Here is a 24129-nt window from a genome sequence, read left to right on the forward strand (position 1 = left end):
GCAGCACAGCAACCTCAAAACATCATTTAACCTCCTCCATGTTTGACTGTAGGGAAGGTGTTCTTTTCTTTGAAGGCTTCATTTTGTTTTCTATAAACATAGAGATGATGTGCTCTACCAATAAGCTCTAATGTGGTTTCATCTGTCCACAGGACATTCTCCCAGAAGGATTTTGGCTTGTTCAGGTGTGTTTTGGAAAACTCCAGTCGGGCTTTCTTATGTCTCTCTCTCAGCAGTGGGGTCCTCATGGGCCTCCTACCATAGAGCCCCCTTTCATTGAGTTGGTGACGGATGGTGCGAGTTGAAACTGTCGTACCTTGTGTCTGAAAGTCAGCTTGAATCTGTTTGGCATTTGATCAAGGTGCTTTCTCCATCATTCGAACAATCGTTCGCTGCAATCTTCGATCAACTTTTCTCTTGCGGCCACGTCCAGGGAGGTTGGCTACAGTACCATGGGCTTTAAACTTCCTGATAACATTGCGTACGGTGGACACAGGAACATCAAGGTCTCTGAAGATGGACTTGTAACCTTGAGATTGTCCATTCTTGACTACAATATTGTGTCTGACCTCCTCAGGCAATTCTCTGGTTTTCTTTCTTTTCTCCATGCTAATTGCGCTCCACACAGTGACACAAAACAACAGAATGACTCATTTTCTCCATTCAAACTGGTTGAATGAGTGATTTTCATATTGCAGGCACCTGCAACTCACCACAGGTGAGTTCAATTCCAAAGTAAAGGAGATTTACCTGCTTGAAATTTAATTATTTCTCACAACTTCTAAAAGGTGCCAATAATATTGTTTGGGCCATTTTAAGATTACTTTGTGGAATAAGCTAGGATTAAATAATTTTTTCAGCTTTTTACTCCCGCCAGGGAGTAATGCATTCGATCGTGTCCGTCCGTGTGTGTGTGTGTTCGTGAACAAGATATCTGGAAAAGTTCTGAACGGATTTGGATGAAAGTTGGTGGGATGATTGTCCTTGGGATAAGGAAGAATTGATTCGTTTTTGGTGAAGCTCAGGATATTATTCCGGATCCAGGAATTTTTTGAAGGATTGTTTACCATTGGCAGATGGGGCTCTTTTTTTTTTTACATTATCTTCTATAGATTCTATATTTAACATTGTGATATGAAAATAGTTTTCATATATGTTGTAAATGTAGTTTAAACTCGTGGTTATGCGTTAGAGCGGTGTATTTTTTAGCAGCGTCGCCTTCAATGTTCTTTTTTTTTTTCTTCTAATAAAGACATATTCTGTCATTTTAAAACCACCAAAGTGTGTATTAGGTTTCGCCGTTTCATAAAATGTATCGTTTGATACGTATAATGCTTTAAAACAGTTTTTTGGTTTTTTTTAACCTCAGAAGAAATATCAACATTGACCTCAGCGAATGTCAATCGCGGTGTCAGTATTTGATGAACTTATAAAGACTTAGGTGACTTATAAGTGTGACCAGCATGTGCACGGGATTCTTCCCAGAAGAATGAGTGGTCGCATTAGCTTGTACGACTTAAAATGAGCGAGTTTTGTTTTCACGTTTGGGCCAGTTTTAATACATGTTGTATCCCGAAGGAATGAAACGAACGTTTTTCCTGGCTTTCAATTTTATTTGAAGTCACACATGCCTCAAAATACACTCACCTATATGGAATTGAACGCTGAATCCGAATATGTAAGTGAAATTGCCTTGTTTTTTAAAAAACATTATCTGATATATATATATATATATATATATATATATATATATATATATATATATAATATATATATATATATGTGCAGTGTCTGTCTTGTCTTGTGTTGTCACTGAACTACTCCCTCAAACTTTTGTGAAATCGTACTATTCCAACTTGACCCACGGCGGGAGTATGCGCTCGACTGAGTGGCGTTCTAGTTTGGTTTTGTTCCACTGCAAACCAAAGAAATACAAATGTGGATCCCAAAATATTTTTTAATTTCAACAATTTTCTAGACCTCTCCACTGGCAGTTTGGCCCACTCTTCTTGTGCAAACTTGTGCAAAAGAAGACATGGTGCATTATTTGAAAAAAGTGTAAGGGTGCCAATATTTTTGGCCACTACTGTACGCCGTTGTTAGATTATTATCGGTCTTGTTTTCATAATACTCGTTCTGCACATAACCTACATGATCAAATCAGGAATAGATGTTGGGAAAAAATTTTAAATTGATAGATTTCAACCTTTTTCACTCTTTACTTGCATATTATATTAGCCCCTTCTGGATATTTCACATTAACCTCAAGACCTCTCTTTAGACCTGGACAAAATTACAAACTGGTCAAACAAGTGGAACATGTCTTTCAATCCTGACAAATCTCACACTCTCACGATGTCTCTCCGAAAAGACCGACTGGACAACCCTCCCATCTACTTTCTCAACAATCCTCTCAAAGAAGTTCTGTCACTCAAGCTTTTGGGTCTCACTATCAGCCATGATCTTACCTGGAAAAACCACATTTCCAAGCTGGCCTCCAAAGCCAGTCGCCGACTGGGCATCCTCCGTCGTGCGAAGTCCTTCCTTGGCACACCTGAGCTCCTCACCGCATACAAGGCGTTGATCCGCAGTTTGATGGAACACTGCTCTCCCCTCTGGGCTGGTCTGGTCTGGTCTGGGCTCACACCGAGCTCAGCTTCACGCTGTAGAAACCAAAGCTTTCAGGATTATTGGAATCTCCAGCGCTGAAGCTGATTCTGAGGGCATTTCACTCGCTCACCGCAGGCAGGTTGGTGGTCTTTCTGTCTTCTACCGACTCCTCTCCGGCCTTGCTCCCCCTGCTCTGTCTGTGCTGTGTCCTCCAAATATTCCTACAGGTCGCACAAGGACTGCCAGCAACCCTCTTCTGGCGAAACTGCCAAAATCAAGACTCTCTGCTCACCTCGCTCGTTCATTCCTCTTTTCTCCCGCCTCTGGAACAAACTCCCTCACTCTCTTCAATCCCACTCCTCCCTCCAGATCTTTAAAACAACTGTTCACCACAATCTCTTATCTTCCCCCATCCAAAACCTTGATCTTTTCTACCCCCGTTAATACACCCCAAATCCACCTCTTTCAATCTCCGACTTAATTCCTGAAATTTCTTGTCATGTCAATTTGTTTTATACAGTGTACCCCTTCCCTCCCCCCCCCCCCCCGCCCCCCTAGCCCTCTCCCTTCAAACAGATCTCCTGATGTCCCTATTCTCTGCTGTTGTGCTTGTAGTGCTTCACTCTCTCTCCCCATCTTGTCTCCCCCTCTCTCTCCCCATCTTGTCTCCTCCTCCCTTTATTGTTTTACGTGTCCGTTTATCCTTTTTGTGTTTTATGTGCTAATATGTGTTTCATGTGCTTGCTCTTACAAAAGCCTCGATCTTGTATACAAACTAGAGAGGTTCCAGGGAACCTGAACTCAACTGGTCTATATCAATATGGTTAGAATATGCATAATGGAACCACAAACTATATAGTTTATATGTGCTAAAAATATATGACAAAAATTTATTTTTCAATATGGCCGCTCTGCCGCGCCCATTTTTGGGCATGCAACGCCCAAATGCAATCCCAAACTAGTTTATGTCTTAAAGATGCTGCATAACAAGTTTCATCAAATTACATCAATATTTGTGACTTTTAGAGCGTAGACATCGAATTGTTTGCAGAAGACAGACAGACAGACAGACGACAGACAGACGACGGACACTGGGTGTCGACAAAAACTCAGCTGGACATAGTCCAGTTGAGTTAAAAAACCAAAACAAATTAAAATCAACATTTACTCCTGTTTGATCATGTGGGTTGTGCAGACGTACTATTATGAAAAAAACTCAGTTTTTGTTAATTTTGCGATTCTGCTCATGGACACCAAGGGGTTAATCCTAAAATCTGTGGACCCATCTAACATCCTTTGATTATTCAAGACTTTGTCATATATTACTCTTAAATTTGTGTCATTTTGATTAATTTATGTTCATTGGTTTGGTTACAACAAGGCTATTTACACCCAAGACCCCTAGATTTTTAACTACCCCTTCCAAGCATGACCGTTTGATCCCTAAATCTGCACTTAGTGACCCCATCAAAAAATAATTCCTACCAACTTGTAGCCCACCATAAACCTTTATAATGATACGTAAAATGTTGGTATACATCAATGAGAACATAGTGAAACAATCAATTATATATCCTGTACCCCTAAGTGTTGGGCCAAATTTCGTGTTGTGGCAAGGTTATAAATCTAGATCGATGACGACTTTCGCAAGAGTTGACCTCCCTAAACATGTGTGCCATGGTCCAATCGACCAGAAACACACAAGAAAAAGGTATGTTCTTTCTTGACTACCCCTTTTCCAGATTCTGGGCCTTGGCACCACGACTGCCACCAGATCAGCCTCTCCACTTGACAACCAAGTCCCTGTACACACCACCTTTTTCTCATGGGTTTATTGAAAATTTGTTTTGTAACCTTAATATGCTAGAGAAGATACGATTATATTGATGACAAGTTTGGAGAAAATACATCCGCATCCTCATTTCCACACCCCGCACCAGGTTGTGGTGCAAATCGTGATTGGCAAAGCAGAGTCAGGAGAAACAACCATGGCAGCTGGTTCCTACCTCTCGTTGGAGAATCGTCACCGAACTGCATTCGGTCGACAGCCGTGCCGAGTGCTTCTCGTGGACTGTGCATCACCTTTTGACCACGAGCAGTGCTCAGTACTCTGCCAGGCTCTGGGGAACTTCTTTGCTGTTGCGTGCAACCTCGGCGGGCCGAACCGTCTTCCGCTTTTTTCTCTCTACGTTGTGCACAAATGTTACGAGTGTTTGCTACCCTTCATAGTAAGTACGCTGCATTCGTGGTGAAAAACCTTGCTAGTACTCTATTATGGTTACACTGGCCAACAAGTCACTTTTATCAGATATAATTATAGGTGGGATGATTCTATATCTGTTTTTTGGTTTTCCTTTAGAACGTTTAGTTTTCGTGATGAGATCGATCAATTTTGAAAGATAAGTAACGAGCAGGGGAAACGCTTCCATCAAGATATTCAGGCAATGGAAAATCCCTCCCAAGGTTTCTGGAAACAAAGTATGCCGGCAGACTACAACTGGGTGTTGTATCGTGACAATCTGGACAACGTTTACAATGGAAATTCGCTCCCAAGGTTTCTGGAAACAAAGTATGCCGGCAGACTACTACTGGGTGTTGTATCGTGATGACAATCCGGACAACGTTTACAAAAGAAAATCGCTCCCAAGGTTTCTGGAAACAAAGTATGCCGGCAGACTACTACTGGGTGTTGTATCGTGATGACAATCCGGACAACGTTTACAAAAGAAAATCGCTCCCAAGGTTTCTGGAAACAAAGTATGCCGGCAGACTACTACTGGGTGTTGTATCGTGACAATCTGGACAACGTTTACAAAGGAAAATCGCTCCCAAGGTTTCTGGAAACAAAGTATGCCGGCAGACTACAACTGGGTGTTGTATCGTGACAATCCGGACAACGTTTACAATGGAAATTCGCTCCCAAGGTTTCTGGAAACAAAGTATGCCGGCAGACTACAACTGGGTGTTGTATCGTGACAATCTGGACAACGTTTACAAAAGAAAATCGCTCCCAAGGTTTCTGGAAACAAAGTATGCCGGCAGACTACTACTGGGTGTTGTATCGTGATGACAATCCGGACAACGTTTACAAAAGAAAATCGCTCCCAAGGTTTCTGGAAACAAAGTATGCCGGCAGACTACTACTGGGTGTTGTATCGTGATGACAATCCGGACAACGTTTACAAAAGAAAATCGCTCCCAAGGTTTCTGGAAACAAAGTATGCCGGCAGACTACTACTGGGTGTTGTCTCGTGACAATCCAGACAACGTTTACAAAGGAAAATCGTACTCGCAGCGTTTTAAAGTTGCTATACATTTCTTTTTTTCACAAGTGTGTACCGTATAAATTTAACCAAGTGTATGGTGTGTAACGTTTCTGGGAGTTATACTAGCGTTTTTAAGTTGCTATACATTTCTTTTTTTCACAAGTGTGTACCGTATAAATTTAACCAAGTGTATGGTGTGTAACGTTTCTGGGAGTTATACTGAAAAATGAAGTTGGAACGTTAATTAGCCGAATGTGTGATTTTTACCTAAATTGTGCTGAAATGAACACCAGTCGTATTTCGATAACTAGATGTGCTAGAATAAAACCGAACACAGATTTGGAATCAGCGTGCTAAATTGGTCTAGAAAGGTGTTTATAATCTTCGATGTAAAACAAAAAAGTTCGATTTTGTGCACCGGTGTTATTTGTTTGTTTGTCTACGACGTTTGCAAGACGTGTCTGGTTTCCGCATCTTAACTTGGATTTCATATATTTTGAAGATACCTCGCATTGTTTCTATTCACAATCGGACACCTTTACCTTGTGGTACCTCTGCCAAATTTCAATCCTGCGTCCTGATCTGCAACAATCGGAACATGGCACGTTATGCCGAGGCACGAGAGAGGTTCCGTAGCTGATACCTGCAGAGTCACTTCAATCTTTCCGACCTATGGAACCACCTTCCATCGGCTCTTCCATCCCGCTCTTTCCTACAGGGCTTCAAGCAGCCGCAGCATCTCATGTCATCCCTCATCCCTTCCCACAATCTTTACTACCCCCTTTGACCTTGCCGATCCACACCCTCTTACTTGCAGGTTATGGTGTTTCCTCCATTCATCCTTTCCTAGTCGTCATTCCCTTGCTTATTGTGTCCAACTGTGCAACGTTTATCCTTGATCCTAGGGCCACTATACAGTACTCAGTTGTTATTTTCACTTTGTCAACTCGTAGCATGTAAAGGGCAGCTTACCACGTGTCCAGCACTGTTTGGCGGAGCTAAGGATGTTCGCAAGTCATGGGGACTGTGTGATGTCCGATCGCGTCGATGAACTAAGGACTGCTATTCAACATAGCATGACTCAGTTTCGCCAACACCTTCCGCTGCTGAAACAAACAATGGGCCTCAAAAAATGCTCCCTGGAAGTGAGTCGCTAAGCAATGTAATAATTCATAATGACTTGTTTGTCATAACGCACATGAAATATCACTCACAATAGGAGGAGTACAAACTTTCATGTACCTTGTGATGTGCAGGTGACCGTGATGTCATGGCATGCACAGCAAAGCGGCGTCAAGTCCCTCGAGGTCACCTTGAAGCAACTTGACCTGGAGAATCTGAAGAAACTTCAGGTTTTTACATTTTGAAAAATCTTTTTTGTATTTTAGGTAAATATTTTGGCCTGGTGTTTGGCTAGGCGGTTAGGGTGCCGGCTTGGGATCACAGGATCCTGGGTTCGAATCCCGGTCGTCGCTGAATTAACACCAGAGGGGTTGACTCAGCCCGTCACCCAAACGAGGTCGGCAAATTGAGTACCAGCTCACTGGTAATTCCCTGTGTGTCGCAAGAGGCGACCAACAGGGTTGACGGCAGGAAGCGCATCCGGCCATAAAACATTGCTTCAAAAAGGGGACCACGGTGCCCGAAAAAGGAAGCATTGCTTCAAAAAGGGGACCATGGTGCCCGAAAAAGGCCAACCCTGCTTTGTGGGGAAAAATAGCATCCAAAGGTGGTTCTACTTTAGGTGACAGGCAACTTGATTGGCAAATTACATACACTCAAGCTACTAGACACGAGGTGGCTTAAGGGGTCATTTACAAATCATACAGAGATGGTGGGGAAGTCGGTAGGGGAGTAGTGAATGTACTAGTGTATTGGGAAAGAAGAATAGAGCATTGGAAAATGAGGAGTGTAGTTGGGGACAGATGAAGAAAAGAGCTTCACAGGGCATGACCACACATCACAACCCAAATGGGCAAGTGCTTTTCAAAATTGATTTATCAAAAAGTTTTCATCACAACCGGTTTTTGACCTCTGTATTTGGATCAACATCCTCATCAGCAACACAAAAGGATTGATCCTTATATTTTAGTGGAAATAGAGAAGAGAGAGTAAGAGTATGGTGTGTGTCAGGATGGTGCTGAGGAGTCGTCGGAGGACGCAGCGACTTGCTGATCCAGCTTACGCTCCCATCTATATGTATATATATATATTAGGTGTTTTAATAAAGCATCTGCAAGAGGCCATACAGTGTGCAAATGTAGGTATACTTTGGATCGAAATCCTCGTTGTCTTCAGGTGCTGCACATGAAGAGTCCAAATGACTCCATGAACCTGGATAACGATCAAATGAGCCCCGAGATCACATCCTCACCATTGGATATCGACAGCAATGGTAAGTCGTTCAAGATTGCACTGAACCGAATCAGGACGTGAATTTAGCGAAATCGATTGAAAATTGAACAATGGTCTGCATATCGATCAGGTCTGCATATCGTTTGAATCCCTCTTTAGTTCCTTCCTTCCACAGGCATGTGCTATAAACATGGATATGGAGGGATGGCATGGGGGGAAAATGGCCGTCCCATCAAATGTAGGTATAGATTCAGGTGAATCAGTGCATGCATGTATTGTTACGTCAAAAGTGAAGAAACAGAGCAAGAGCTCCACAGATGTGGTAGTGTATACACTTGAGCAAATGTGCGTATCTCACCCATCTCTGCCTTTTCCCCTTTTCAAAAAATTCTCCATAACCTTAGTATCCCCACATGTGCTTGAAATAACGACAATAAAACACTTCTCCTCAATATGCCTTCTCTCCCTCCACCCTCATCGGTCAACAAACCAAAATCCCATAACCAGTATAACAATTCTAAAATATTCTCCCAAACACCTGTCTCCATAAACTTCCCATCCAATACTTCAACGATGTGCTTGTCTGTAGCCTTCCGTTCCACATGGTCACTGTGATAATCATCATATACACACACACACACACATAGATATATGTATGTATGTATGTATGTATGTATGTATATACGTATATATATAAAATTATGGGGAAAGGCATGTGTGAAAGAGAGGAGGAAGATGGTTGGGAGGGAGGTGAGAAGAAAGGAAGAGGGGAGATATGTGAAAGCAGTCGGTCAGGCACAGCTGTGGGAAGGTGTGCGGGTGAGGATATTGAAGTGGCAAGAGATTTGGAGGATGGAGCCAATATTGTTGAATTTCCTGTTGCGGGCAACATATGATGTGCTTCCGTCACCAGTAAACTTGAGATTGTGGGGGTTGTTGCAGGAGGAGAGATATTATTTGTGTGGAGGTGTGGGAACGGTGCAGCATGCACTGAGTGCATGTTCAGTAGCATTGGCAGCAGGACAATACAGGTGGCGACATGATCAGGTGCTGGCGGTGGTGGTGCAGATGGTGCAACAAGAGGTGCTGAGGTCGAGAGAAAGAAGAGTGGAGAAGGAGACTGATGGGTGAGAGGTGTGGTTTGTCAAAGAGGGCCAAGTGGTAAGAGGTGGAAAGAGGAGGAGGTGGAAAGCAAGAGGGCTGTCAGATGCTTGTGATTGGCAGGTGGTGGCAGACATAAAGCCACAATTGGTATTCCCAGAGGATATCTGTGTGACAAGGTTGCGGCCTGACATTGTCATTTGGTCAGGTGCAACAAGACAGGTTATCTTTGACGAATTGTCGGTACCTTGGGAAGAAAATATGGAGGAGGTGCACGAGAGGAAGAGAGGAAAGTACAGTGAGTTGGAGGCAGAGTGCCAGGAGAAGGGTTGGCGAGTTTCGTGTCAGCCATTTGAGGTGGGGTGTAGAGGGTATATTGGCAATTACTTTTCCTGATTTCTTGCTAGGCTGGGAGTGTGTGGGACAGAAAGAAGGAGGATGTGTGACAAGGTGGCCCAGGTTGCCTTGAAAGGCTCATTTTGGATATGGAGGAAGTTTATGGAGGCACGTCGAACGGTGTAGGTTGGTTGTGTGTGTGTTTTTTGTTTTTTTGGTTACTATTATTATTTCTTATTTTGTGTGTACGAGTGAGTGGGTGAGGGTGTGTGTTTTTTGCATGAATTCATTTTTGCACGAGTGTGTGTTTTTGTATGTTGAGTGGTGTATGTTGTAAGGGTAGGTGGTTGGTTGGTTGGTGTTGTGTGTGTGGATGGGTGTGTATGTGTGTGTATGAATGATCTGGTGTGTTTTGTTGGTGAGTGGTGAAGGGTATAAAAGTGGGTGCTTGAGTGTTCCACCATGTTTGTTTGGTGCTGTGGATTCTGGATGCGGAGGTGTTGTTGTTGTTGTAGTCTGCGTTCGCACTAGCTGAGGGTGGGGGTATGTACACATCCAGGTGTAGTTGCTGCATGTGGATGTGTATGTGCCCCTGCTGGCCCACCTTAGCTGACCGTATCGAGGTTGAAGGGCCGAAACGGGATGATTGAGGACCTCGACTGAGGACCCGGTCAGTGCGGCACACTTGTGACCAGGTGTGTTTTGAACTTATATATATATATATATACGAGCAGGCCAGTCAACAAGTAACCTTAAAATGGCGATATAAATTAGAGAATGTAATGTGTGTAGTTGTAGACGACATACAGTCACGTGAAAAAGTAAGTACACCCCGTGTAAAGTTTTGACTTTTTCAACATATTTCAACATACAGCTATTTGATCTTCATTTCAACAATATTGATAGATAAAGGTGATATAATATAACAAATATCATGAAACATTTACATTTTGTAGTCCATTGTATAATTTAAATAAACATAAATGCAAATTTCGCATGTGGAAAAAGTAAGTACACCCTTGGCTCTAATCGGTGGTATTGCCCCCTTTAGCAGAAACAACCTCAAGTAGGCGTTTCTTATAACTGTCTACCAGTCTCTGACATCGACAGGGAGAAATTTTTGCCCACTCCTCCATGCAGAATTCTTTCAGCTGTGCGAGGTTTGAGGGGTTTCTTGCATGCACAGCTCGTTTCAAATCCCCCCACATCATCTCGATGGGATTTAGATCCGGGCTTTGACTTGGCCATTCCAGAACCTTCCATTTCTTTCTTTTTAACCATTCCTTGGTGGATTTACTGGTATGTTTAGGGTCATTGTCATGTTGCAAGGTCTACCTTCGGTTGAGCTTCAACTTTCCGACAGATGGCCTCACATTATCCTCAAACACCCTCTGGTACAATGAAGAATTCATAGTGGATTATATTATTGTGGATATGAGAATGTTTTTTATTTATTTATTGTTGTTGTAAAAGGTTGTTGAAAATATCGCCCCTCCTCCCTCCGTTGTGGTTGTATAAAGGTCAAAGGGCGTTCCCGTAGTTAGTTCCATAAAGCATACATGAAGGACACTATAATATCCCTGTTCAGTAGTTTATTTCCTTATTCTGTGTATTAGGTTAAGGCCTTGTCTTCCATTAAGATGACACTCCATTGCACGAAGTGAAATAAGATAGATTCCCTTTCATGCCCCATTCCCACTCCCAAAGCCTCAATTGCCAATTACATCCCCTCCAAGCCTCCATTGCCAACTGCACTGGGCAGTTTGCCAGGTTTGCTACAGCTGTGGTTGTTGATTTTGCCCCAAAACCACCATTGAACATGTGCTCGGGTCGGGGAAGAAAGGCGTGTCTCCACCTCGTCATAGAGGGGAGGAGTGAGTCAGCCCCACTCAACCAACCACGAACAAGGGGTTGGACTTGGAGAGGGTGTGGAGAGAAACATCAAGGAGGTTCGCGAAGGTTCAGGGGCGTGGCATATATAACCCGAAGAAGACGCCCCCACCTCAGACGAGTCCTGGCAAAGCACGCGACGTCCCCACAGCGGCACGAGCAGATGAGTCCTGGAGAAAGCACGCTACGTACACACAGCAGCAGCAGCAGCAGCCACAGCAGCTTGGGGCTTTGACGGCAGTTCTTGAGCAGGGCCGCGAAGGAACGACGGCTGCTAAACACGCCGATCGTGCTGCAGTACCCGTGGACCTTCCTCTCCCTCCAGCCATTTACCTCCTGCCAGTCCTATCATCATTCCCCGCGTGAGTCTGTCCTTGTTTGTTCTGTCCCTGGGTTAATTAAGACTGTAGGTAAGCTAGCGTTGCACTGTGTCTCTAATATCTTCTGTACATTATTTTATTATCTTTCCTTCTCCTTGGTTACTTTGAGCGTGTATATAGTAGGAATAAATTTAGTAGTATTTCCAACCTTGTTGTCTTCTTCTTCTTCACATCCGTGTCGCCTTTGTCTTTTCCCTATTGAATACCTGTGGCGCGATCCGGCCAACGTTCGGGAATCGGGTTAGTCGGGGTAACTGTTCGGCCGCGGTGCCATCCGCTCGGCAAACAACATCTTATCCGCGGTCCGTAACAATATGATGGTGAGATACCCAGGCCCTGATGCAGCAAAGCTGCCCCAAACCATAATATTTCCACCAGCATGCTTTACAGTTGGTATCAGGTTCTTGTGGTCAAATGCTGTCTTTGGCTTTCGCCAAACATGTCTTCTGATACTGTGGCCAAATAGCTCTACCTTTGACTCATCTGTGCAGAGCACATTGTTTCAGAAGTGCTGGTCTCTGCCTCGGTGTTCATTGGCAAACTTTAGTCTTGCCCTGATGTTCTTTCTGGACAGCAAAGCTTTTCTCCTCGCACACCTCCCATGTAGATCAAATTTGTGCAGCCGCCTTCTAATGGTAGACTCATGCACTTTGACATCAACAGTGGCAAGAGCTACCTGTAGGTCCCGTGATGACATTCTGGGGCTCTTAGAGACTTCTTTCAGCATCTTGCGGTCTGCTCTCGGGCTGAACTTGCTGGGGCGGCCTGGCCTGAACAAGTTGGCAGTTGTTTGGAATCTTCTCCACTTGTAGATGATCTTCCGGACAGTCGAATGATTGATTTCAAATTGTTTGGAGATCTTTTTAAATCGCTTCCCAGACTCGTAGGCATCTATAACCTTCTTTCTGAGGACCTCAGATAGCTCTTTTGATCTAGGCATGGTGACGCCGCACACTTCAACAAGAAAGAGAAACCCAATCTAAATGTCTGAGGTTTAAATAAGACAGGTTCCTCCAAGATCCTCTCTAACGATGTTCTTATCATTTGCTCCTGAGCTGGTGCACTTGATTCTAATTTTAGGTATTTGAAGTAGTGATAAATGTTGGGGTGCACTTACTTTTTCCACATGCGAAATTTGCATTTATGTTTAATTAAATTATACAATGGACTACAAAATGTAAATGTTTCATAATATTTGTTATATTATATCACCTTTATCTATCAATATTGTTGAAATGAAGATCAAATAGCTGTATGTTGATATATGTTGAAAAAGTCAAAACTTTACATGGGGTGTAACTTACTTTTTCACGTGACTGCACATATACATATATGTATATATATATACATATCTATATATATATATATATATATATATATAGATAGATATATATATATATATATATATATATATATATATATATATATATATATATATATATATATATTTCAGTCATTATGCGACTCCATACTATCAGTGGTGAACCACCATTAAGGCGGTTATTAGGTTAGAGCACTAAATAATTATATTCTGATTGGTTACTCCGGACCGCATCTAAGCGACACCATATAATGAGTGGAGACCAGAGATAATGTACCATGTGGCAGACGGTGCTTGTCACTCCCATTAAGGTACAGCGATAGCTGCATAGGATACCTTAATGGCGGTTCACCACTGATATTATGGAGTCGCATAATGACTGGTATAAAACCGAAAGGTTTTCAGATTCATGAATGTATGCAGGACTCACTGCGTTGCCCTGATGAAGCCCCAACAAGGGCGAAACCAGGTTGGTAACTGTGAGCTTTTGCATGCACTCATGATTGTATTTGAAATAAGATCTAAAATTACGTACGGCTCGATGGCTCCTCCAGAGTTTGGCAGGCAAGGTGTACGTACGTGGCGGTGACGTCACTGCGTGCGCTCATTAGGTTGGAACACCAAATAATTATTTTCTGATATATATATATATATATATATATATATATATATATATATATATATATATATATATATATATATATATATATATATTGTTACGTGCTCCTCCCCAAACCCCGGTCACGGTGTACCTTCGAGCCCTGAGAGGAGTTACTGCAGAAAGATGTGTAATTCTGTATGTCTTAGATCAATGGTGAAACATACCAATTGTTACCAACAAACAAGTATTGTATTAAGATCACACAAGAATAACAGTACAAAACAATAGTAATCAATTGTACAACAAATATATCCTTCCTATGATGGTACCATCAGTTTCGTACAATATAACTCACTGTGCTCCAAGTGAGTGAAACAAGAACATTCCCAATGTCTCTATTCCGGCATCAAGCCAAAGTCGATCCGCTCCAGTGATCGTCAGAACGATGTCTAATCGAGACCAGAATCCCGTTCGGTTGAGTGACAGTCACGCTGCCTGTTACGGCCTGAAGCACACCAGACCAAGCCTTCAATCACACGGTCTTTATGTATTTATTATCACACGAAAATCTCTTACTACACATAAAACAAAGAAGGGAGAAGAGAGGGAAAAACCCGAGTAGGCCGGTCCAAGGGTAGGCCAGTCCAAGAGTAGGCCGGTCCAAGGGTAGGCCGGTCCAAGAGTAGGCCGGGCAGTAGGCCCCAGGGCAGGCCCCGTAGTAGACCCCAAGGCAGGCCCAGTGGTAGGCCCCAAGGCGGGCCTAGTGGTAGGCCCCAGTGCAGGCCCAGCACGAGAGGGTAGGAGTAGGCAAGTCCATGAGTAGGCCCCAAGGCGGGCCTAGTGGTAGGCCCCAGTGCAGGCCCAGCACGAGAGGGTAGGAGTAGGCAAGTCCACGAGTAGGCCCCAACACGGGCCTAGTGGTAGGCCCCAGTGCAGGCCCAGCACAAGAGGGTAGGAGTAGGCAAGTTCACGAGTAGGCCCCAGTGCAGGCCTAGTGGTAGGCCCCAGTGCAGGCCCAGCAAGAGAGGGTAGGAGTAGGCAAGTTCACGAGTAGGCCCCAGTGCAGGCCCAGCACGAGAGGGTAGGAGTAGGCAGGTTCATGAGTAGGCCCCAGTGCAAGCCTAGTGGTAGGCCCCAGTGCAGGCCCAGCACAAGAGGGTAGGAGTACGCAAGTCCACGAGTAGGCCCCAGTGCAGGCCTAGTGGTAGGCCCCAGTGCAGGCCCAGCAAGAGAGGGTAGGAGTAGGCAAGTTCACGAGTAGGCCCCAGTGCAGGCCCAGCACGAGAGGGTAGGAGTAGGCAGGTTCATGAGTAGGCCCCAGTGCAAGCCTAGTGGTAGGCCCCAATGCAGGCCCAGCACGAGAGGGTAGGAGCAGGCAACAAGAGTTCGATCAACGTCACCCTTCCGGTAGAGAGATTGCAGCTCTGGACACTCTACAGCCCCCGAAAAGCACTCTGCCATAAGCCCTCTCCCAAAATGGCCACTCACTCCTCTGAATCACCTTCCTGGCCACTCCCCCTGCACCACAGCCAATCATAGGCTTTATACCCATGGACCAAACCACCTGGTCTAGCTCACAGGGGGGTGTGGCGGAAGGAAGAAGAAAAAGGTCACAAACCGTAACATAAAGGTGCCCTCCAGGCGACTGGGAAATCACACCTTCGGGTATGGACGTTCCACGGCTCCCAATCGGCGAACCGCAGATTTCCCACTCAAAAGCCACGTTACACACGCACACCATATTAACGTCTGAATGCGGTGAAAATGGTTGAAGCAGTGAAAAACCTTGAGCGAAGCGCAAATCCTGCGCGAGGTAAAAATGGCCGACGGCCCATTCTCGTGGCGTAACGGCACTCCGATGATTCTCTTCGGAATCAACCGCAAAACCTGTCACGCAGGTTTATCTGTCACAGCGATAACAACTCTGTCACAGGAATCGCTTTCCTGGGAAACCCAAAGTACACTCGTGACTCTCGTTCGCCAACGTTCGCTCCAGACCTCGAAGCAGCTAGGCTTCTTGTCCGACTCACTCGCTCCACCTTCTCTTCCTCTTCTTCCTCTTCGTCATCATCCGGTTCCGGTTTCATTTAAAACATTAACTTTTTTTACCTTTTGAAAATAGTAATCTCTATTTCCCTCAAACGACAACAATAATAGTACATGGAATCAAAAATGTTTACAGTGGATGAAAACCACAACAACGGAAGTGACGAATCTGTAACAATATATATATATATATATATATATATATATATATATGTATATATATATATATATATATATATATGTATATATATATATATATACATATATATATATATACATATATATATATATATATATATATATATATATATATATATATATATATATATATATATATATATATATATATATATAAATATACAAATATACACAGTTACGTGAAAAAGTAAGTACACCCCATGTAAAGTTTTGCCTTTTTCAACATATTTCAACATACAGCTATTTGATCTTCATTTCAACAATATTGATAGATAAAGGTGATAAATACAACAAATATCATGAAACATTTACATTTTGTAGTCCATTGTATAATTTAAATAAACAAATGCAAATTTCGCATGTGGAAAAAGTAAGTACACCCCTGCATTTATCACTACTTCAAATACCTAAAATTAGAATCAGGTGCACCAGCTCAGGTGCAAATGATTAAAAATCGTTAGAGAGGATCTTGGAGGAACCTGTCTTATTTAAACCTCAGACATTTAGTTTGGTTTGCTCATTGTTGTTGAAGTGTGTGGTGTCACCATGCCTAGATCAAAAGAGCTCTGTGAGGCCTTCAGAAAGAAGGTTATAGATGCCTACGAGTCTGGGAATGGATTAAAAAAGATCTCCAAACAATTTGAAATCAATCATTCGACTGTCCGGAAGATCATCTGCAAGTGGAGATGATTCCAAACAATTGCTAACTTGTTCAGGCCAGGCCGCCCCAGCAAGTTTAGCCCGAGAGCAGACCACAAGATGCTGAAAGAAGTCTCTAAGAACCCCAGAATGTCATCACGGGACCTCCAGGTGGCTCTTGCCACTGTTGATGTCAAAGTGCACGAGTCTACCATTCGAAAGAGGCTGCTTAAATTTGATCTACATGGAGGTGTGCCAGGAGGAAACCTTTGCTGTCCAGAAAGAACATCAGGGCAAGACTAAGGTTTGCCAATGAACACCTCGGCAAAGACCAGCACTTCTGGAACAATGTGCTCTGGACAGATGAGTCAAAGGTAGAGCTATTTGGCCACAGTACCAGAAGACATGTTTGGCGAAAACCAAAGACAGCATTTGACCACAAGAACCTGATACCAACTGTAAAGCATGGTGGTGGAAATATTATGGTTTGGGGCAGCTTTGCTGCATCAGGGCCTGGGCAGCTCACCATCATAGAATCCACTATGAATTCTTCATTGTACCAGAGGGTGCTTGAGGATAATGTGAGGCCATCTGTCGGAGAGTTGAAGCTCAACCAAAGGTAGACCTTGCAACATGACAATGACCCTAAACATACCAGTAAATCCACCAAGGAATGGCTGAAAAGAAAGAAATGGAGGGTTCTGGAATGGCCAAGTCAAAGCCTGGATCTAAATCCCATCGAGATGTTGGGGGGGATTTGAAACGAGCTGTGCATGCAAGAAACCCCTCAAACATCGCACAGCTGAAAGAATTCTGAATGGAGGAGTGGGGAAAAATTTCTCCCAGTCGATGTCAGAGACTGGTGGACAGTTATAAGAAACGCCTACTTGAGGTTGTTTCTGCCAAAGGTGGCAATACCACCTATTAGAGCCAAGGGTGTACTTACTTTTTCCACATGCGAAATTTGCATTTATGTTTATTTAAATTATACAATGGACGACAAAATGTAAATGTTTCATGATATTTGTTATATTATATCACCTTGACATATCAATATTGTTGAAATGAAGATCAAATAGCTGTATGTTGAAATATGTTGAAAAAGTCAAAACTTTACATGGGGTGTACTTACTTTTTCACGTGACTGTATGTCTGTCAGGCCAGGTAATGTTTGGGCAGGAATTTGAAATTTGGCTAGGGTATCAGGACACCATGACATACTGTTATCGAAAGTCGTTGTGGGATCTTTACTGTGAACTAGTAAATGCTTGGCAGACAGGACACGTTGCTTAATGCGTGTCTGATTCAGGGTGATGTTAAATCTTAACATAAGACAGTTCCTAATAAACAGTCCAATTAATCTCAATTCTAATTCTGAGATGTGTGAAGATTTAAACAAAAATAACAAAGTACAGTACAAGCATATTTTACGAGGCTCATTCAGGAGAAATACAAGAAATTGGATAGATTTCACAAAGTGCTCCTGTTATGTTTGTTGTGTAAAGTTTTGCCATTCTCTTCCTTATTCTTCAACTTGTGTTTTTTGTGTAAAGTTTTGCCATTCTCTTCCTTATTCTTCAACTTGTGTTTTTTGTGTAAAGTTTTGCCATTTTCTTCCTTGTTCACCAACTTGTGTTTTTTGTGTAAAGTTTTGCCATTATCTTCCTTGTTCGCTAACTTGTGTTTTTTGTGTAAAGTTTTGCCATTTTCTTCCTTGTTCACCAACTTGTGTTTTTTGTGTAAAGTTTTGCCATTCTCTTCCTTGTTCGCTAACGTGTTTTTTGTGTAAAGTTTTGCCAATATCTTCCTTGTTCACCAACTTATGTTTTTTGTGTAAAGTTTTGCCATTCTCTTACTTGTTCACCAACTTATGTTTTTTGTGTAAAGTTTTGCCATTCTCCTCCTTGTTCACCAACTTATGTTTTTTGTGTAAAGTTTTGCCATTCTCTTCCTTGTTCACCAACTTGTTTTTTGTGTAAAGTTTTGCCATTATCTTCCTTATTCACCAATTTATCTTTTTTGTGTAAAGTTTTGCCATTCTCTTCCTTGTTCACCAACTTGTGTTTTTTGTGTAAAGTTTTGCCATTCTCTTCCTTGTTCACCAACATGTGTTTTTTGTGTGAAGTTTTGCCATTCTCTTCCTTGTTCACCAACTTGTTTTTTGTGTAAAGTTTTGCCATTCTCTTCCTTTTTCACCAACTTGTTTTTTGTGTAAAGTTTTTCCATTCTCTTCCTTTTTCACCAACTTGTTTTTTGTGTAAAGTTTTGCCATTCTCTTCCTTGTTCACCAACTTATGATGTTTTTTTGTGTAAAGTTTTGCCATTCTCTTCCTTTTTCACCAACTTGTGTTTTTTGTGTAAAGTTTTGCCATTCTCTTCCTTGTTCACCAACTTGTGTTTTTTTGTGTAAAGTTTTGCCATTCTATTCCTTGTTCACCAACTTGTGTTTTTTGTGTAAAGTTTTGCCATTCTCTTCCTTGTTCACCAACTTGTGTTTTTTTGAGTAAAGTTTTGCCATTCTCTTCCTTATTCGCCAACTTGTGTTTTTTGTGTAAAGTTTTGCCATTCTCTTCATTATTCACCAACTTGTGTTTTTTGTGTAAAGTTTTGCCATTCTCTTCCTTGTTCACCAACTTGTGTTTTTTGTGTAAAGTTTTGCCATTCTCTTCCTTATTCGCCAACTTGTGTTTTTGTGTAAAGTTTTGCCATTCTCTTCCTTATTCGCCAACTTGTGTTTTTTGTGTAAAGCTTTGCCATTCTCTTCATTATTCACCAACTTGTGTTTTTTGTGTAAAGTTTTGCCATTCTCTTCCTTGTTCGCCAACTTGTGTTTTATGTGTAAAGTTTTGCCATTCTCTTCCTTGTTCACCAACTTATGTTTTTTTGTGTAAAGTTTTGCCATTCTCTTCCTTGTTCACCAACTTGTGTTTTTTTGTGTAAAGTTTTGCCATTCTCTTCCTTGTTCACCGACGTATGTTTTTTTGTATAAAGTTTTGCCATTTTCTTCCTTGTTCACCAACTTCTGTTTTTCGTGTAAAGTTTTGCCATTCTCTTCCTTGTTCACCAAGTTGTGTTTTTTGTGTACAGTTTTGCCATTCTCTTCCTTATTCGCCAACTTGTGTTTTTTGTGTAAAGTTTTGCCATTATCTTCCTTGTTCACCAACTTGTGTTTTTTGTGTAAAGTTTTGCCATTCTCTTCATTATTCACCAACTTGTGTTTTTTGTGTAAAGTTTTGCCATTCTCTTCCTTGTTCGCCAACTTGTTTTTTGTGTAAAGTTTTGCCATTCTCTTCCTTGTTCGCCAACTTGTGTTTTTTAAAGTAAAGTTTTGCCATTCTCTTCCTTATTCGCCAACTTGTGTTTTTTGTGTAAAGTTTTGCCATTCTCTTCATTGTTCACCAACTTGTGTTTTTTGTGTAAAGTTTTGCCATTCTCTTCCTTGTTCACCAACTTGTGTTTTTTGTGTAAAGTTTTGCCATTTTCTTCCTTATTCACCAACTTGTGTTTTTTGTGTAAAGTTTTGCCATTCTCTTCCTTGTTCGCCAACTTGTTTTTTGTGTAAAGTTTTGCCATTCTCTTCCTTGTTCGCCAACTTGTGTTTTTTAAAGTAAAGTTTTGCCATTCTCTTCCTTATTCGCCAACTTGTGTTTTTTGTGTAAAGTTTTGCCATTCTCTTCATTGTTCACCAACTTGTGTTTTTTGTGTAAAGTTTTGCCATTCTCTTCCTTGTTCACCAACTTGTGTTTTTTGTGTAAAGTTTTGCCATTCTCTTCCTTATTCGCCAACTTGTGTTTTTTGTGTAAAGTTTTGCCATTCTCTTCATTATTCACCAACTTGTGTTTTTTGTGTAAAGTTTTGCCATTCTCTTCCTTGTTCGCCAACTTGTGTTTTTTGTGTAAAGTTTTGCCATTCTCTTCCTTGTTCACCAACTTATGTTTTTTTGTGTAAAGTTTTGCCATTCTCTTCCTTGTTCACCAACTTGTGTTTTTTTTGTGTAAAGTTTTGCTATTCTCTTCCTTGTTCACCAACTTATGTTTTTTTGTGTAAAATTTTGCCATTCTCTTCCTTGTTCACCAACATGTGTTTTTTGTGTAAAGTTTTGCCATTCTCTTCCTTGTTCACCAACTGATCTTCAGCAACTCTCTAACATTAAACCTTATGAGAAAAGTAAAATATCCCAACTTCCTTTTCCAGAAGGTGATGAACTCTTAAGTTTCATCGACTTCCAGCCTCTGGACTGCACCACGAGCATGCTTGAAGGTTTTTTCAAGGCCTGGCTCCATGATTTCGAGACAGACTGGGAACATCTCCACCTCATCTTTCCACCACTCTCTTCAAGATCAGCACAAGGAAAACGCAGTAATCGCCAATTTTAGCAAACAACTAACCTTATCCTCATTTCATTGCATCTTGGAAAAAACATTTGGTGTGCAGAATCTTTTATTTCATTTGATCATTATTTGTCAAGTCGTATGATAATTCAAAGTGTGTGTCCTGTGATGTAAAACACTGAGTGTTCTCGTCATGCCGTAAAGTAAGCATCATTATGTGACGTTTAGGATATTTATGGGGTTCCAGATGACTACTTTGGTCATATTACAAGATACCTGTTGTCTTATGGATTTTGTTTTCCTGGAAAATGATGCAAAGATGTTTGGGTAGTAAAGTGAAGGGTGATTCAGAAGTAGGCAAATGCAGATAATGCTCATAAATGTTTCCTCACCTTATGTCGTTGAAGGAACATTTAAGTTAAATTATTTAATAGCTCTTGGATTGTCAGCTTCTAATGAGAGTATCATATTAACACACAGAGATATTTAAATATTAAACTTGCAAAACTCAGACCTTGAAGGAATGAAAAGCATCGGAATCTAGCTTTCTCAGAATCGAATGGTTTACTAAGAATGATCGATTTGATGTCGAGGAAGTTAGGAAGCAACCCAGAGATAGAACTAGACCGGCACTCGGGAGAGCGCATACCTCCACCAGGCTTAACAGTTTACGTTTAGTATCCCGGATACAACAGTGAATCCGGACCTGAACCAAAATCGAATCGGCTTGTTATTGTCAACTACCTAACTTATCCACCTCGTTTTATCAAAACTCGTACACAATTTTTGAAATATCATGCCCTACTGTATATCGTATTGGACCCATTTCTCAATGGTGAAGAATTACTTGAAACATTATATAGGATCTGCATTCAAAACCAAAATCGAATAAATTTGTCCTTGCCACACACCCAACCTGTCTACCGGGTGTCATCCGAATCCGTCCATAACTTTTTGAGATATCCTGTTCACAGACAAACAGACAGACGGGGTGAAAACATAACCTCCGTCCACCTTTGGTGGTGGAGGTAACGACAATTTTAACCCAAGACTGTTAAAAGTGGGAATGCATTAGCTCTAAAGCTTAAAAAGTTTAATATAAAGTCTTCATCGGTAGTTTAAACGTTTTGATTTGACATTTTCTGCTTTGTTGCATGATTGTGTTTAACGGATGTGTTTGTTCGCAGTAACTCTGAAATGTGACATGCAAGAGACGATGCTCAGCCCAACTCTCCTGCCAGGGACTTCGAATTTTTCTCTAAGCATTATGGGTTCCTCTACTGTCAAAAGGATTCCCCCCATCACTGGCAAGACTTCTTCCCTTCCTCTGGTCCCTATTCACCGCCTTCGTGTTGTGAAGTATGTTTACAATTTCATCAATGATTCTTCCCACATATATGGGTTCGTATGTTCTATGACAGGTATCAGTAGCCTTGCACTTGAATCACCTGATATATCACTGTTTCTTACCTGGAATGCATAATTATTTATCAGGGGAAAGTACTTCATGTGTACAGTTTACATTTTACCATTGCCATTGCTGACAACTTCTAATCTCTGTATTACTAAAAGAAGCGTGTGTCCGCACATGTGCGTCCGTGGTGCATTACTCTAAAGAAGGGGGTTTTTTTCAACCGTTTTGACACTGTTATCCCTTGAGCTATCCAGCAAAACCATAATTACCCTCCTTCTATCATCATCATACTAAAATACGCAATTTGGTGTCTGTCTGTGCGACGATTTTTGACCTCGATACATTCGGTCGTTAATAATCCAATCTCAACCAAACTTGACAGGAGGACTAAGAGTCACACAATGAAGGTTGTAGCGGATTAATTTCCCCCCTTCCCCAAGGAGGTTTTCTCCACCAATGGGGATGTGTGTTGAGGTGTATATCAATGTTAAGTTAGCTTTATCGTGGCGTTTTTCCAAAGCTGCTTCTAATAACAAATGTAACAACACTAAATATAACAGCATAATATGAATGTTTTTACAAAACAATCTTAACTAGATGGTATTCATAGAATACTTACCCTGCGCAGTCAATTTGGTGCGAGCGAACTCCTGTTTTTGAACGTTTTTTTTTCTTTGATCCAATATGGTTGCCAGACCACGTGAGCAATGACATCATAAATTTATATTCTCTAATATAATTGTTGCATAGATCATGCTCAATAAATTTCAAACTGATCAGACTCAGCGTTGCCCTGTCAAATTATGACGTCATAATTACAACACCAAGACATCATCGTTAACAACACCAATTCCCCATATGGAGTTCTTTCCAATGAGCCACGTTTCAATTTTTTCCATGGAGCGGTGTTGGAGATATAGAGGTGCAACGTTTTTTGGTTTTTCCAAGATGGCGTCTGTACCACATGACCTATGACATCATGACTATCATTAAAGTATTCTACGGTAAGAGGCGCTCCTATTGTGAAAACGTTGTGTCCATCAGAACAACAGTTGCTGAGAAAAAAAAAATCATAATGATCGGATAAGTGTTGTACTTGTCGAATTATGACGTCATAACAAAGGCACCGATGACATCATCATTAACATATCCTATTCCCCATGGGGAGTAGTTGACGATGAGCCAGGTCTCAATTTTTTCCATGTCACGGTTTCGGAGATATAGAGGTGCAACGTTTTTCCAAGATGGCGCCTGTACCATGCGACCTGTGACGTCATAATTATCATTAAAAAAATTATACAGGAGGAGCCGCTCATATTCTGAAAATTGTGTCCATCGGACTAACAGTTGCAGAGGAATTTTTTTTTTAATACTGATCATTTCAATCGTACTTATCTAATTCTGACGTCATAATGAAGGCACTGATTACATAATCAACATATCTTATTCCTCATGGGGAGTACTTGACAATGAGCCATATTTCAATTTTTTCCATTGAGCGTTTTGGGAGATATAGTTGTGTTACGTTTTTCCAAGATGGCGTCCATATCACGTGACCTATGACGTTATAATTATGAATGAAAATTTTTCCAGGCGGAGCCGCTCCTAAGGTAAAATTTCTTGTCAATCGTACCAACGGTT

At 41.7% G+C, this 24129-nt stretch overlaps 1 protein-coding gene across 1 annotated transcript in view; it reads left to right on the top strand.

Annotated features, from left to right (window-relative positions):
• Nucleotides 1-6880: 6880 nt before the first annotated feature.
• LOC137436362 (meiosis 1 arrest protein-like) overlaps nucleotides 6881-24129 on the top strand; it is a 39713-nt gene continuing 22464 nt past the window's right edge. The window contains exons 1-5 of the mRNA XM_078765932.1: nucleotides 6881-7021; nucleotides 7133-7228; nucleotides 8175-8271; nucleotides 20938-21102; nucleotides 22262-22433. Of these exons, the coding sequence (XP_078622058.1) occupies nucleotides 6881-7021; nucleotides 7133-7228; nucleotides 8175-8271; nucleotides 20938-21102; nucleotides 22262-22433 (671 nt within the window). The remainder of the gene's footprint in view (nucleotides 7022-7132; nucleotides 7229-8174; nucleotides 8272-20937; nucleotides 21103-22261; nucleotides 22434-24129) is intronic.

The sequence above is a fragment of the Myxine glutinosa genome, chromosome 11 (assembly GCF_964187855.1).
Source record: "Myxine glutinosa chromosome 11, kmMyxGlut1.1, whole genome shotgun sequence".
Classification (NCBI taxonomy): domain Eukaryota; kingdom Metazoa; phylum Chordata; class Myxini; order Myxiniformes; family Myxinidae; genus Myxine; species Myxine glutinosa.